The 13014-nt window shown below is 47.1% G+C and overlaps 7 protein-coding genes; 2 read left to right on the forward strand and 5 right to left on the reverse strand.

Annotated features, from left to right (window-relative positions):
* Positions 1-599: 599 nt before the first annotated feature.
* GSBLH_T00006331001 (Mg2+ transporter protein) lies at positions 600-1631 on the reverse strand (the record flags this gene model as incomplete). Its single annotated transcript, XM_013040252.1, is given in 5 exon segments — positions 600-679; positions 733-799; positions 836-1114; positions 1148-1279; positions 1296-1631. The coding sequence occupies 5 exon segments, from the start codon at positions 1629-1631 to the stop codon at positions 600-602; spliced, it is 894 nt and encodes a 297-aa protein (XP_012895706.1).
* A 551-nt stretch (positions 1632-2182) lies between these two features.
* GSBLH_T00006332001 (uncharacterized protein) lies at positions 2183-2411 on the reverse strand (the record flags this gene model as incomplete). Its single annotated transcript, XM_013040253.1, has 2 exons — positions 2183-2356; positions 2388-2411. The coding sequence occupies 2 exons, from the start codon at positions 2409-2411 to the stop codon at positions 2183-2185; spliced, it is 198 nt and encodes a 65-aa protein (XP_012895707.1).
* A 570-nt stretch (positions 2412-2981) lies between these two features.
* On the forward strand, positions 2982-4051 carry GSBLH_T00001788001 (uncharacterized protein). XM_013040254.1 has 3 exons: positions 2982-3286; positions 3318-3799; positions 3830-4051. Exons 1-3 carry the CDS (start codon positions 3208-3210, stop codon positions 4031-4033), a joined length of 765 nt encoding a protein of 254 aa, XP_012895708.1. The 5' UTR covers positions 2982-3207; the 3' UTR covers positions 4034-4051.
* Positions 4052-4074: 23 nt separating this feature from the next.
* On the reverse strand, positions 4075-5828 carry GSBLH_T00001789001 (uncharacterized protein). XM_013040255.1 has 3 exons: positions 5524-5828; positions 5214-5494; positions 4075-5181 (listed from the first exon to the last, which is right to left on the reverse strand). Exon 3 carries the CDS (start codon positions 4632-4634, stop codon positions 4281-4283), a length of 354 nt encoding a protein of 117 aa, XP_012895709.1. The 5' UTR covers positions 4635-5181; positions 5214-5494; positions 5524-5828; the 3' UTR covers positions 4075-4280.
* Positions 5829-7131: 1303 nt separating this feature from the next.
* GSBLH_T00001790001 (uncharacterized protein) lies at positions 7132-7461 on the forward strand. XM_013040256.1 has 3 exons: positions 7132-7251; positions 7288-7387; positions 7419-7461. Exons 1-3 carry the CDS (start codon positions 7167-7169, stop codon positions 7438-7440), a joined length of 207 nt encoding a protein of 68 aa, XP_012895710.1. The 5' UTR covers positions 7132-7166; the 3' UTR covers positions 7441-7461.
* A 73-nt stretch (positions 7462-7534) lies between these two features.
* On the reverse strand, positions 7535-8742 carry GSBLH_T00001791001 (uncharacterized protein; the record flags this gene model as incomplete). The annotated part of the gene is made up of 3 exons (XM_013040257.1): positions 7535-8350; positions 8381-8635; positions 8668-8742. 3 exons carry the CDS (start codon positions 8740-8742, stop codon positions 7535-7537), a joined length of 1146 nt encoding a protein of 381 aa, XP_012895711.1.
* Positions 8743-11779: 3037 nt separating this feature from the next.
* On the reverse strand, positions 11780-12990 carry GSBLH_T00001792001 (uncharacterized protein; the record flags this gene model as incomplete). Its single annotated transcript, XM_013040258.1, has 7 exons — positions 11780-11980; positions 12012-12135; positions 12171-12262; positions 12296-12349; positions 12380-12518; positions 12551-12859; positions 12890-12990. The coding sequence occupies 7 exons, from the start codon at positions 12988-12990 to the stop codon at positions 11780-11782; spliced, it is 1020 nt and encodes a 339-aa protein (XP_012895712.1).
* Positions 12991-13014: the final 24 nt, after the last annotated feature.

Raw genomic sequence — 13014 nt, forward strand, 5'->3', positions numbered from 1 at the left:
CGATTCCGGCAGCTCGGATATTTTTTCTTTTTCTTTTGGATTGATCTATTATTATTGTTATTATTATTATTATTATGATTCTGAGTAAATCATTTGTTAATAGAAATTATTAACATTATCTATTTATTACAACTATTTCGATTATTATGTTAGATACGATGAATTGATAGATAGAGAATGGCATAGAGATGGAAAACATCGAATTGATAGTCTCTATCTATATATATGCATATTTTGAAAATGGAAATGTTCCGAGCTTAGCTCAGTTGGTAGAGCGTTAGACTGTAGTGGCTGCTTCGCAGCAATCTAAGGGTCGCTGGTTCGATTCCGGCAGCTCGGATTTTTTCTCTTTTGGATTGATCTATTATTATTACTATCATTATTGTGTGATTACTATAACGAATGTGAAGTGATAATTTGTAATCATAACCAATAGAAATATGAATGTACCCTACCTATTTCAATTCTATTGCGAGATACAATGTATTAATTAATCATAAAGAGATAATAATAAGGGAAAAGGAATTGACAGTCTCTATCTATATATATGCATATTTTGAAATTGAAAACATCCCGAGCTTAGCTCAGTTGGTAGAGCGTTAGACTGTAGTGGCTGCTTCGCAGCAATCTAAGGGTCGCTGGTTCGATTCCGGCAGCTCGGATTTTTCTTTATTGTTTTCTGTGTTACACAAAGAAATCAAAGGTTTCTCATTAAAAACCGAAGGAAGATACTTAGTCCCGACACGATGAGAATTACATAGATCCAGAAATAGAGATAGCCGAATCTCCAATGTAGAGACTACGTATCATTATTCACTTCCCGCTCCATCCTTACCGGCATGTTATCAAAGTTCATTCCATACACTCCCGCAAGAAACGTGATAGGAGTGAAAATCGCAGTAATCACTGTGAGAATAAACAGAATGCGTTCCTGCTTCTTCGACTGGATGCTCTGCACGACATTGTACACATTGCTGCTTCGATTGGAGCAGTATTGAATATCATTTAGTAGCTGCTGAACATGATCTTTGATGTCGTTCAAGTAGAGAGAAACGCGGTGCGAGAACGAAGAATCCTCTCTTAACTGATCGAAAATCGAGAGAAGCGGGCGAATCTAAACCCCATCGCGCGTTGACTAGAAGCAAACTCTGTTTTGAAATGCGTCAAGTTCGCGCGAGAGAAGCACGGATTGATAAATCGAGTCCGCGTTATCGATGTTTTCCTCGACTGCTTTGATGTCCTCTGCGAAGGATTTCAGCACGTCCACATAGCTGTCGACCTACACTCTATCTTACTCCCCTCACAACGCTCACCACATAATCCAAGAGAGCGTACACCAGATAGCACCCGCCCTCCTGCTTTCCACGATTGTTTTTATTGTTCAATAAACGGTAGATGTAGTCCCACAGCCCCTCATCGTTCTCCTGAGTGAGACTGATCACGGCGTGGCTCGACCCGCTCCACGGATTGGTGAACACAAAAACAAGGTTAAATGGACGAATCACGAGATGGCGCAGATGAGTGTCTCGGCTTCGCGACGCAAAATTGGTCGACGTGTAGTCCGCAAACGACATCGAGCGCTGCACCAGCCCTTTTTGCAGGCCGGATCGCAGCGGATTACTGTGTGGCATTCTTAAAATCGATCAAACAAACAGCCCAAACGGCAAATCGGGGCGAAGCGACACCCAATCGTCCTCGCTGGACAGCGAGCCCGAGCTCGGACGCCGCGCCAGCTCCTCCTCCTTTCGATATTGAATAAACGGCACGGTGATCAGCATGTGCGTGTTGTACTTGTCCATCTTCTCGCGGTTCTCGCGGTACACCAAGTCCTCTACCACCAGCGGATGGAGACGGTAGCGGACCCCCAAGCGCTGCACGGACAGAGGCTCCACGTGCGAGAGGTGGATCCAATTCACAGACGACCAGACGGGGTCTGGATTCATGAAGAACGTTTCGATACCCTGCGATCGAGGGGAAATGGGGAAACATACCAGGATGGGACGCTCGACTTCGACACGCGTCAGGTTGTAGCTGAGATGGCTCATTTCGCCAAGCGAATTGTCTCTATAAGAAAACAAGCAACAAGCACCAAGTACCCTAAAAGACGCTCAATGACGGAGTTTTGAAACAAAGATAGCATCTTGAGGCGTTGAAGCATCTCAGCGTTAACGAGTGAAAAGGCTCATACGACTGCGAATTCATTCAGGGTTAAACCGCCGGAATGATCTTTATCAACTTGGCGGACTAATATATCAAAAATCTGGTCTTTCATGGAGATTCCGAACAAATTGAGGATACGGTTACATTCATCAAAACTTACATTTCCATCCTTGTTCGTGTCGAATTGATTAAACACCTATTCGTGAGCAGTACAGTCAGATTCATACACTGATAATGCGATCTGGCGTCATATCATAGTAGGTTGTTAGAAGAGAGAGGAAGTCATCTTCTAGTGAGTTTTGCTCACTAACTAATTATCGAATGGAATCGACCCACAATGCAACATCCGAAATCTCGTTTTGCACAGAATGGAAGTTGTAGTTGTAATTATCAAGAACTTTGGTACTAACGGAGCCATTCCAGGAAGACATATCCACCGTATAATTAGCAAGAGGTGATTCTCTTGTCTACCTAATTGAACAAAATCTACACAGATACCGGTGAGGTGAGCGAAGGGGGAGCAGGAAGATCACTCTTTGTTGTACTCATAGTCCATTGGTAACAAATAGTGAAAAGTGGATGAAGTTGTGTAAACTTTCAATTTCGAAGCGATTTCACACATCTTTTATTCTCTACCAAAAACGAGTGCAAAAGGATTTCGAAAGGTCTATTCTTTGTAAGCAAGTATGGCGGTTTCAAACGGCCAATTCAAACGAGCCACTGTACGAGTGAAAGGAAGGAATCGAGGTCTAAGGTAGAACCACTCGGTGACTTCGGTTTCCCCATTTCCCCTTTTATCTCAAACCACAATTTGTTCATATCACCGCACACTATCACTTTAAATGAGCCAGAGAGATTCTCCCGCCAAGATTCTTGCTAAGGATTTGATTGCTGGATGCTTCGGAGGTATTGGTATCGTTGCAGTGGGTCATCCCTTCGATACCGTCAAGGTCCATATCCTATGAACACGAGAATAGATATTTTAAGTAGATTCCTTAATTTCCACGTCTGCAAACACAGAATCCTGCCAATCCTCTGTACACTGGTATGTCTGATTGCATCAAGAAGACCATCAAGTGGGAAGGAGTGTCTGGACTGTACAAGGGATTCATTTCTCCACTTTGGGGTAGTGGCGGTGTCCCCGTTTGATAGTCTAGGTAACATGTTATTCAACGCTGTGCAGTTCATCGTTTATGGACAGATGAAGGAAGCTATTGGTCACGGAGAGATCCTTTCTCTTCCTCAGACCTTCTTCGCCGGAGCTGTTACCGGTATGGCTGTGACCTTCGTGGAGACTCCCATGGATCTGTTCAAGTCTCAGCTCCAGGTGCAGATTGTTCGTGCCAAGGACAATCCGGAGTACAAGGCTCAGTTCACCACTGTGAGCGGTGCTATCAAGCAAATCATCAAGACCAATGGCATTCTCGGTTGCTACCAAGGTTTCTGCACGACTCTGATTCGTGATACCATTGGCGTGTCTCTTTACTTTGGATTCTATGAAATTTATCGCCGCGCTCTTCTGAAGAAGGGTCAACCCCTCAGCGACATGCAGTACCAAGGCTCGTTCACTCAGTTCATGGCTGGAGGTGTGGCTGGAGTCGCCTACTGGGGTTGTATTTATCCTCTGGATATCGTGAAGGTAGGTATGGAAGGCGAGAGTAAGACGTAGTCGAGTCTCCAGGTGGAAAGCATTGTGAAGTCTGAACGTAAATATAAGGGTTTCATCGATTGTGCGAAGTCGATTTACAAGAATGGAGGTGTAAAGGCCTTCTTCCCTGGCTTTACTCCCTGCATCATTCGTGCCTTCTTGGGAAATGCTGCCTGCTTCGTGTGCTACGAGCAGAGCAAGGCCGTGATGAACAAGCTGTTCTAAGTTTAGCTGTGGATACTTCTTCTCTTTGTAACAAACACTCCATTCTACGCTCTCCAGCAGAGCGTCCTTCGCATGGCGCTTCTTATTCTTCCCACTCAGGCTCTTCGTAGTGTAGATGATATAGAAAACAACGGCGACCAGAATCAGCACCACCACCGATATACCCACGATGATGATGACCATGTTCTGCGAGCTCTCGCACGTCTTTCCCTTGTATCCATCATAGCACACGCACACACCCTTCTCTTCATCGCAGGCTCCGTGCAGTTCGGAGCAGGACGGCGAGCACTTGTCGTCCTCCTTCCTCGTATCGCACTTGATTCCCACCATTCCTTTCTCGCAGGTGCATCGCCCATTTCCGAAGTCCTTGTCGTTGCACTTCCCATGTCCCGAGCAGATCAATCCTTCCTCGTTCCGCGGGCATTCTCCCATGCACGCCGCGCCCCAGAACCCCGCGATGCAGTCCTCGCAGTTCACGCGCGGATCCCAGTTTCCCTCGCACACGCACTGCCCCGTTCCGTCGATTCCATCGCTGCACTGGCCGTGTCCATTGCACGACGGGCACGCCTCGCACTGCAGTCCCCAGAACCCTGCCTTGCATTCATTGCACACATCCTCCGGGCCCCAGCCCTCCTCGCACACGCACTTCCCGCTTCCCTGCTTCCCGCTATCGCACTTTCCGTGCGCACATCCCTTGCAGGGCTCGCACGTCGCGCCGAAATAGCCCGGCAGACAGTCCTGGCAGTTGGTCGCGGGGTCGTAGCCCGCCTCGCAGCTGAGACAGACGCCGTCGGGACACTCCACGGCGACCTCCACGTCGACGGGGTGCTCCTCCTCTTCCTCCTCGAGCGAGTAGACGCCGATGTAGTAGTAGCAGTCGGTGCAGAAGAAGGGATGGTCGCTGGACAGCGTGACCTGCGCGAGATCGTCGCCCACGGTGGTGTCCATCCAGGAGTGGTTCTTGATCGTCGCCGGCTCCGTGATCGACACGAACAGCTGGATGTGCTTATCGGCGGACTGGAGGCGCGTAGCGCGGATGGAGATGGGTCGGTAGTCGGTCTGGTGGAGGTAGAACGAGGAGTGAATACCTCCAGTAAACGGGATAATCGAGCCTTGGCGCGGAACGTCGGGCTGCAGAGGGATCGCGACTATGCGTTAGAAGGGAAGGAAAAAAACCAACCATAATTCAAGTGGGCGTTGATGCGCCAGGAAGTCATGTTGGTGGTGCGAATCGCCACTCCGAAAATGCAGTTGTTGCACCAGCCCGGCTCGTTTTCTGTGATCGTAACGGAGAATTCATTGCGGGCGGAGAGCCAGGCGTGGTGCGAATAGGTGGAGTTGTCTTGCGGGTTGATGATGAGGCGGGTTTTGGCCATGCCCAAATAGACATCGAACCCGATGCAGTACGCAGGATTCACATTCCACGTGTACGCGATGTTCGACAGCGAAATCGTCACCGATCTGCAGTGAAACTCCCCATGGAAACGCACTTGAAGTCCTGGAACTCCTCGGAAGGAATGGAGATCTTGTAATACGCGATGCTCACGCCCGTGTTCTTCGAGCTGTGCGCCAGCACTTCGTCGCCGTAGAGGTAAGGGACGTTCCCTACGATCGATCCTCCCCGCGGGACAAACCGGGAAGCACGTGATACACGATGGAGAACTGGCACTCCTCCGTGACGGTGACGTTGCTTCGCAGACGGAGATAAAACACACCGCCCACGGCGTAGATGGGATCCAGCTGCGTGATGGTGACGGTGGTTTCTTCGAGCGAGTTGAGAACGACCACCTTCTCGACGTCCCACTCGCCGTCATCGAACGACTACAAGGGAACCGATAGGAGAAGCGAGAACGGTGTGAGAGAACTCGAGATAGAGCGGGATGGATTCCTGGTCGAGCTTTCTCACGATGATGTTCCAGTCGTAATCGAATTCGAAGGTCCGGAAGTCGATCACCATTTGATTCTCGTGGACGTCCGGCATGACCGAGCTTTGGTACTCCTCGTTCATCTGCAGCTCTTTGATGCCTCGATCCACGTGGAAGTCAAGAGAGAAGTGCGCCATTTCGCCTCCCGCTATCTCGGGTCGAATGTGGATCTAGATCGAAGAAGGGATGCGGAGCCCACATAGCGAGTGCAGGCCATGCAGAATAGATAGTGGCTTCGACTCATCGACGCGAAGAGCCGGTTTCCGTCACGCGTGAAACTAGAGAGTCGATGGTTATGAAGGAATGGATACTATAAGGGACGGATTTCCTGCGCAGAAGCGTATTGAGATACGTAGGCGCGAATGGTAGTCGCAGAGAAGGCGTCACTGTAGATTGTGATGTTGATAGCGTCGACAGAGCCTCCCGAATGAGAGCTCCCCGAAATCTAGAGTTGGGAGAAGAAACGGGACATACGAAGGCGCCATAGGTGACCAGCTCGTCTTTCGAATACCCGGGAATAACACCGGAAACAACGGAATTGTCAATAAGATTGTACATGGGGTAATCATTGGAAGCAACAATAATATGATAAGTAGCATTGTGTTCAATATCGTTTGTTATATCGATGTACATAACGGGTTCCTTACAGGAGTGATCTTTCGAAAAGCGCTGCACCGGAATATTATTATCGAGGAACCTACAGTCATAGATCTGGATTACAAATACGATTCAAAAGTCAAATCACCGCAGTGATAGACGACTCTTCCAAGTCGGCGTCCATATGTAGTAATTTCACTATTTGACATAGTTCACCAAACCACTTACGATACCAACGTAAAAGAATATACAATACCTAATCCACTCGTCACAGCAGGATCTTCCATGACAAAATGGCTCACACCATTGCTTATGATGGTTCCATTTTTGTACTGATTCAAACCAATATGAGACACGTCCTCATTGGTATCGACTAAATCTTATAAAATTAAATTTATCTCTACATGTAGCTAGAGCGTAGCTTAGCAAAAAGAGAGTGCTTAGTAGATAATTGCAAATCATATTTAAAGTTCTTTCTGTTTGAATTCATGATTATCAAGACAGCTCAACCACTGAACACACCATCACGAATGAAACGCCCTTCCACAAACCAAGAAGACAATAATTTAGAGTGTTGTTAATTTGTAGGCTCTTGTTTGGTGCCTTTTTGTATGTATGTTCTAACCTGCTATAGGAAACCATGCCTAGTCTTGATTATACTCATCCTCGTGAATTCGGTCCCGGTTCTCGTACTTGGTAGGTTTTTAGGCGTGTTTGGATTATATCTCGTAGCCGTGCTTGTGGCAACCGTCGTGGACTTATTCGTAAGTATGGCCTTATGCTCTGCAGACGCTGCTTCCGTGAGCAGGCTCCCAAGATTGGATTTATGCATGTACGTCACTTGTCGTATTTCTGATATGTAGTATCACTAAATCTATGGCGTGAGTAATGAACACTCTACAAATGGTTTTGTTTGTTATAAGCATGTGGCACTACTCTTCTTTGCTAGAATAAACACTTCGATATACTAGGAAGAACCTTAAGCACTAGTCTTATTTGGTGACGGAGAGCGGCTATCACGAGGACTTTCTCTTCGTTCAGGCGATTCTCTCTCCGGGGACCGAGAAGGGGAACGAGAGTTTTTGGAAGCAGAACGCGATTTTGAATCTTTTCTTTCAGGGGAGTGATCCCTCGAGTCTTGTCTCTCAGGGGAGTTGTCTCTGGAGTCTCTTCTTTCAGGGGAGTTGTCTCTGGAATCTCTTCTCTCAGGAGAGCGGTCTCTGGAATCTCTTCTCTCAGGAGAGCGGTCTCTCGAGTCCTGTCTCTCAGGGGAATGATTTCTCGAATCTTGTCTCTCAGGAGAACGATCTCTCGAGTCTCTTCTCTCAGGAGAACGATCTCTCGAGTCTCTTCTCTCAGGGCTTGCACGATCCCGGGAGTCTCTTCTCTCAGGGCTTGCACGATCTCTCGAATCTCTTCTAGGAGGAGAACGATCCCGTGAATCTCTTCTAGGAGGAGAACGATCTCTCGAATCTCTTCTAGGAGGAGAACGATCCCGCGAGTCTCTTCGGTCAGAGCGACGCACATCTCGAGAACGAGATCTGGAACGAGTGTTTCGTGAGTAGCGCGGATTGCTTCGAGAACGGCTACGACTACGACTACGACTACGACTACGACCACGGTAACGGCGGACGTGAATGTAGCTACTCTCTCCACGACTCAAACACTTGGAATCGTCCAAGTATTTGATTGCACGCATCATATCGTCATAGTTTGTATACTCCACAATGCCAACACCACCATCCACTGAGCAATAACCAACATCTCCTTCCTTTCTCATATGATCTTTAAGATCCTAATCCTCAGCCTTTTTGGGGAAAAATACCTGCCAACTGCAGTGGTAGGGAAGGTGAGTCACCTCTACTCGATAGTTGGTGTGTACGGGAGGACCGTATTTTGAACCTCTATCTCCCTTTGGTCCTCTTCCATTAGCAACTTCAACACGCAACGATAATCCACCCAACACAGAGCCATTCTTACCTTTCACAGCTTCCTCTGCTGCAGATTCCTCTTCAAACTCGACAAATCCATAGGGAGTGTGTCCTGTGAGCTTGAGAGTCACGTCTATTACAGTTCCATACTAATTGGGAAATGAAACTAGAAATCGAATACTCTACTAAATTCGTCCTTCAATTCTGACTCTCGGACGTCTTTGGGAAGATTAGCAACAAATACTTTGCTGGGCATTTGCTTTTCTTAGAAATTGAAGAATGGCAAAAATCGGTCCTATTTTTACACCCTCTCAATAATTCGCATTATGCTCTGTTTCGTGTATGCTTAAGGCGATTCCTGTAAAATCCCGCTTTTTATCCAAGTTTGTCATTGTGTAGATACAATCAAGGGAAGGTAGCTCTTGATTACTATGGTAGGTGTCAATGACTGTACACACATTCTACCAACTGACTCAAACAAACACATTCCCATCTGTAAATATGACTACTTCAATGCCTTTGGTATAACCAATAGACTGTAGGTGTCAATAGCTAATCCAAGTCGGTTCCGAACATCAGTAATCATTTTAACCTCTCCATTCTCCGTGTACACAAAATAACTCTCCATTCCTTGCTGTCCAGCCCACTCTCCTTCAATATACTGCCCTCGAGAGTTTCCATAGTAATACTTCCCAGGCACAACCGATCCTCTTCCAAAACGCGTTTCAATGAATCCCTGCGTCACTACAGTGGCCTTTTTATTCCAAAGATTCGTAACGATTCCAAATGGACGATTGTACATGTCAATGAAGCTAAGCGTCGTTGAAACGGTCTACCTCGCATAGCACTCCAATCCCTACATTGTAGTCATACAGACACTCCAGCAGGAAGGCCCGATGCCCCCACTCTGCAGCCGACACATAGTAATACTGTTTCTCCTTCCATTCATCCGCCAATCCCAATCCATACGGTTCCCGACAGATCTTTCGACAGAATATACTGCGGCCCGTCCGCCAGCAGCTCCAACGCGGGCGTGAGCCGATAGATCTGGAGGGCAGTGTATCCGTTGTTGAGAATACTCGAGTAATAAATCTACAATTCACTCAGCTCGCAATAAAAGACCATGAACTTGCGGTTTTGAAGCATGGTGATGTCCAGCGAGTGCATCCCCGTCGAGTCCACGCGCAGCTGCCCGTTCTTGCTGTTCAGCCGCGCGCCCAGCACGATCTGGTTTCGCTGCGCGCTGAGCGCGACGTTCTGCACCACGAGATCCTCCTGGCTGCTCTCGGGCGAGTACACCAAGATCATCTGCAGGTCGGAGGCGTCGAACGCCGTCCAGGATTCCAAGTGGATGAACGAGAGCGGGGAGACTTCGTCGATGGCCGCGCTCTCCACCAGCTCCAATCGGTCGCCATGGTCATAAACCAGCGCGGTCTGGATCGTGGAGGTCACGTTGGTGGCGTCGAGATAGGAGTAAGCGATCGCTACGCAGTTCTCCGTGATGGCGGCGATGTCGTAGTGCGTCATGGACTCGCTCACCACGATGGACGAGAGGAGCTGCAGTGAGTTCGTTTCTTCGGTCGCTTGGAGCGTGACGACGCGCAGAAGAGCGTCGTTGTCCGTAAAAAGGATCGCGATGTGGCCATTTGGGAAGATGGAGGCTTCGGGGTGGAGTTGGAGAGGCGATTCATAGTACGTCACATCGTCACCTGCCTGTCAAAACGAATATTCCAAATCCCACCCCATTCAACCATAAAAGTATCATGTTCGAATTTCACCTTGACAGACAAGATTCGAGAGGAACCAATCACGTAAAACGTGTAATGACCTCGAATTGAGATGGCCGTGTCAATGAGTCGCGGCTTTCCGAGATCGATCGTGGGCAAATCAACCTGCATCATAAATTAGAGAGAAGGCCTTACTTGGAACTCTACCGCCACTTTGTCCTTAGAATCCAGACGAACCAAAACCATGCCTCCTTGGTAAACGGAAACAAAGGTAATGTCATCCAAAGCCACTGCATGGAGATTGAGCATCACCTTGTTTTTGAACTTGTGCTCATTTTTGTATACCGTAGTTCCAGTCTTCTTGGTTATCATCCCGTCATCACCAATCGCGACGACATCTCCCACAATGAGATTCTCATCATCTTTGACTTCAAACTTAGCTGATACCGTATATTGCTCGGGCTCCTACATATCAAACTGTATACAATCGATCACTTCTTTTAGCAGGAGAACCACATAATAGGAAGCAGCGGCCAAACATAAAAGAAATAGCCAAATTAATTTGTATGGCAAATTCTTTAGAATGTACTTGAGGGAAAAACTTGATTTACCCTCGTTTGCAGGTTTCATTTCTATTTGTGAATATTGAGACTTGAAATCGCCGCGAATTCTGGATTTCCACTTCTATACTGTCCCTGCCAATTCTAACCTTTGACTTGAGTATTGAAGAGACAGAGGACGGATGTTTTATTACACCATTCTGCATTCCAAATCAAAGAAAGTAAGATGAGTAGCGAGCAAACTGTATTGTGGTGAAAGTCAATTTAATATACAGAGCGAAAGCTTCTTTTGGTATTCCATCTCCATGTTCTACAAATTGAGCCTTTTTCCTTTAATTATTAGCGCTGGCATTACGATATGGCTGGCATATGATTGGCCATTTTTATATGGTAGAAGTCGTAGTTGTTGTTGATTTGTAGAGTCTGGAGAAAAAACGTATTTCTTTTATATTGTTTGAGTTTACTTGGGGAATAAAGCATAGATTCTGATGGCGATTTCCATGTACACTGTGGTGTATACTTTAGAATCGCAGCCCAATGTCTTTGTATTGTTCTATCGTACAGCTTCATAAGTAGAAAACGATTTTCCCTGATTTTCTCATTCGGGACGGAGAAGCTTATGTCGATCAGTATCGTTTGCTGATAACCTTCTCCCGGTGGTTCTGTATCATGACCATCTTTTATTTACTGATGACAAACTCGAACCTTTCATCCTGCGCCTCTCTCCCCCTCGTCGCACAGAAGCAGTGTTACTGGAACCATCTGACCTTGGGAAATCCGCTCATTCTTCCTGCTTGTTACGCCCTTTTCGCAGTCACTTATCTCCTTTGTGTTTGGAAGGTCTATCGGGATCATCCGCATACAAAACAGGATTGATTGATGAACGTGTTTGTTACAAACAATTGACAGCTTGGCAAGCAGCTGATCGAACGAGAGCGGACACTCGCGAGCCATCTGCTGAAACACGATTTTCGACATTCTATGGAGTGTTTTCTTCTCTCCATTCCTACGAATCCGGCAATGTTTTCGAGTAGGAAGCATACCCCACAACGTTCACGTCCACTAACTGCCACTGCTGACGCTCCGAATCCGCGCGAACGCCTCCCACAGTGCAGCGAAGAAGCGAGTCGTCGTCAAACGAAGGCAACTCGCCCTCGACGACGACAAACCCTTCCAACGAGCGAAGAGAACGATCCTTGTAGAGGAGCTGCCCCTTTCATTCAATGCAGTTTGCTTACTGTGACGCTTTGATTCGCGAGGATTGCGCCCTGCGCGTCTGTGTTGATCACGTATGTCGCGGTTTGGGCGTCTTTCCAGAGGAGTTGGAGCGGCGTGCAGCCTTCTTCCATCTTTCCAAAGCGGCTGGAAGTAAGCGAGGCACAAAAAGAATCAAAAACTCTAAGAAAAGAAGTCCGTTGAGCGGAACATGGAGAGTGTTTGCATGCAGAGAGGAGAGATTCTCGACGGAACACTCGAAATAGGGAACGATCTGGAGTGACACAAAAGAAAGGAGGATGAGTACGATGATGGGAAGTTGTTTTTTGTCGAGAATGAGATAATATGATTCTTCGGATAACTGAATGAAATGCGAACAATGGTCAAATACTCGACTGTGAAGCGTAAACAAACGAGATTCAGCCTCAGACTCGGAGTATTCGGTGGAGTTAAACACGAGGATGTCCATTGCATAGACACACGTATCGGCAATGATCACATCCAGAATGCAATTCCCAGAAAAGTTCATTCTATTCTGTCACTTTACGGCAAGCTTGCGTACTGTCCTCCAGGAAGATTTGTTTTTATGTTTTTTGTGTAGCCACTCAGACTTCGAATCGACGCTTTGCCTCGTTTGCAAGACACCAAGTAGCGATGACCTTCAGGACGAGGCATCACGATCCAGTTTCTTGCTAGATCGTTTGGAACCTCGACCATCCATTCCGGGATACAGAGTGTTTGACAAAACTGGCGTCTGCGATTCTGATCACGGACAGCTTCCTCTTTTCGCTTGTCTTTCTGTTGAATTTGCGGAAAGGATCCCTTTTGTCCTGCGGAGAGACTTTCCCACAACAGCTGTTCCCTTTTCTTTCTATATGTTACGGTTATGGTGTACAACTACGAAATAAGCTGATCTCTGCGCTGTTTCGCCATGTCTAGCTGCAATTTCCTCCTTTTCTCTTGCAGCATGGAAAAGGACTTTGATTTTATTGGAAGCGACATTCTATTCAGTACTAACAACAAACG

Source organism: Blastocystis hominis (assembly GCF_000151665.1).
Source record: "Blastocystis hominis, Singapore isolate B (sub-type 7) whole genome shotgun sequence assembly, scaffold_14".
In the NCBI taxonomy this organism is placed as follows: Eukaryota; class Bigyra; order Opalinata; family Blastocystidae; genus Blastocystis; species Blastocystis hominis.

Excerpts from the sequence above, each read along its gene's own strand:
- GSBLH_T00001788001 (XM_013040254.1), top strand. The coding sequence starts at position 3,208 with ATGTCTGATTGCATCAAGAAGACCATCAAGTGGGAAGGAGTGTCTGGA. Across the intron at positions 3,287-3,317 it reads ATTCATTTCTCCACTTTGGG|GTAACATGTTATTCAACGCT; the intron begins GTAGTGGCGGTG and ends TTGATAGTCTAG. Across the intron at positions 3,800-3,829 it reads ATCCTCTGGATATCGTGAAG|TCGAGTCTCCAGGTGGAAAG; the intron begins GTAGGTATGGAA and ends AGTAAGACGTAG.
- GSBLH_T00001789001 (XM_013040255.1), bottom strand. The coding sequence starts at position 4,634 with ATGCAAGGCAGGGTTCTGGGGACTGCAGTGCGAGGCGTGCCCGTCGTG.
- GSBLH_T00001790001 (XM_013040256.1), top strand. The coding sequence starts at position 7,167 with ATGTATGTTCTAACCTGCTATAGGAAACCATGCCTAGTCTTGATTATA. Across the intron at positions 7,252-7,287 it reads GGTCCCGGTTCTCGTACTTG|CCGTGCTTGTGGCAACCGTC; the intron begins GTAGGTTTTTAG and ends TATATCTCGTAG. Across the intron at positions 7,388-7,418 it reads CCAAGATTGGATTTATGCAT|TATCACTAAATCTATGGCGT; the intron begins GTACGTCACTTG and ends TCTGATATGTAG.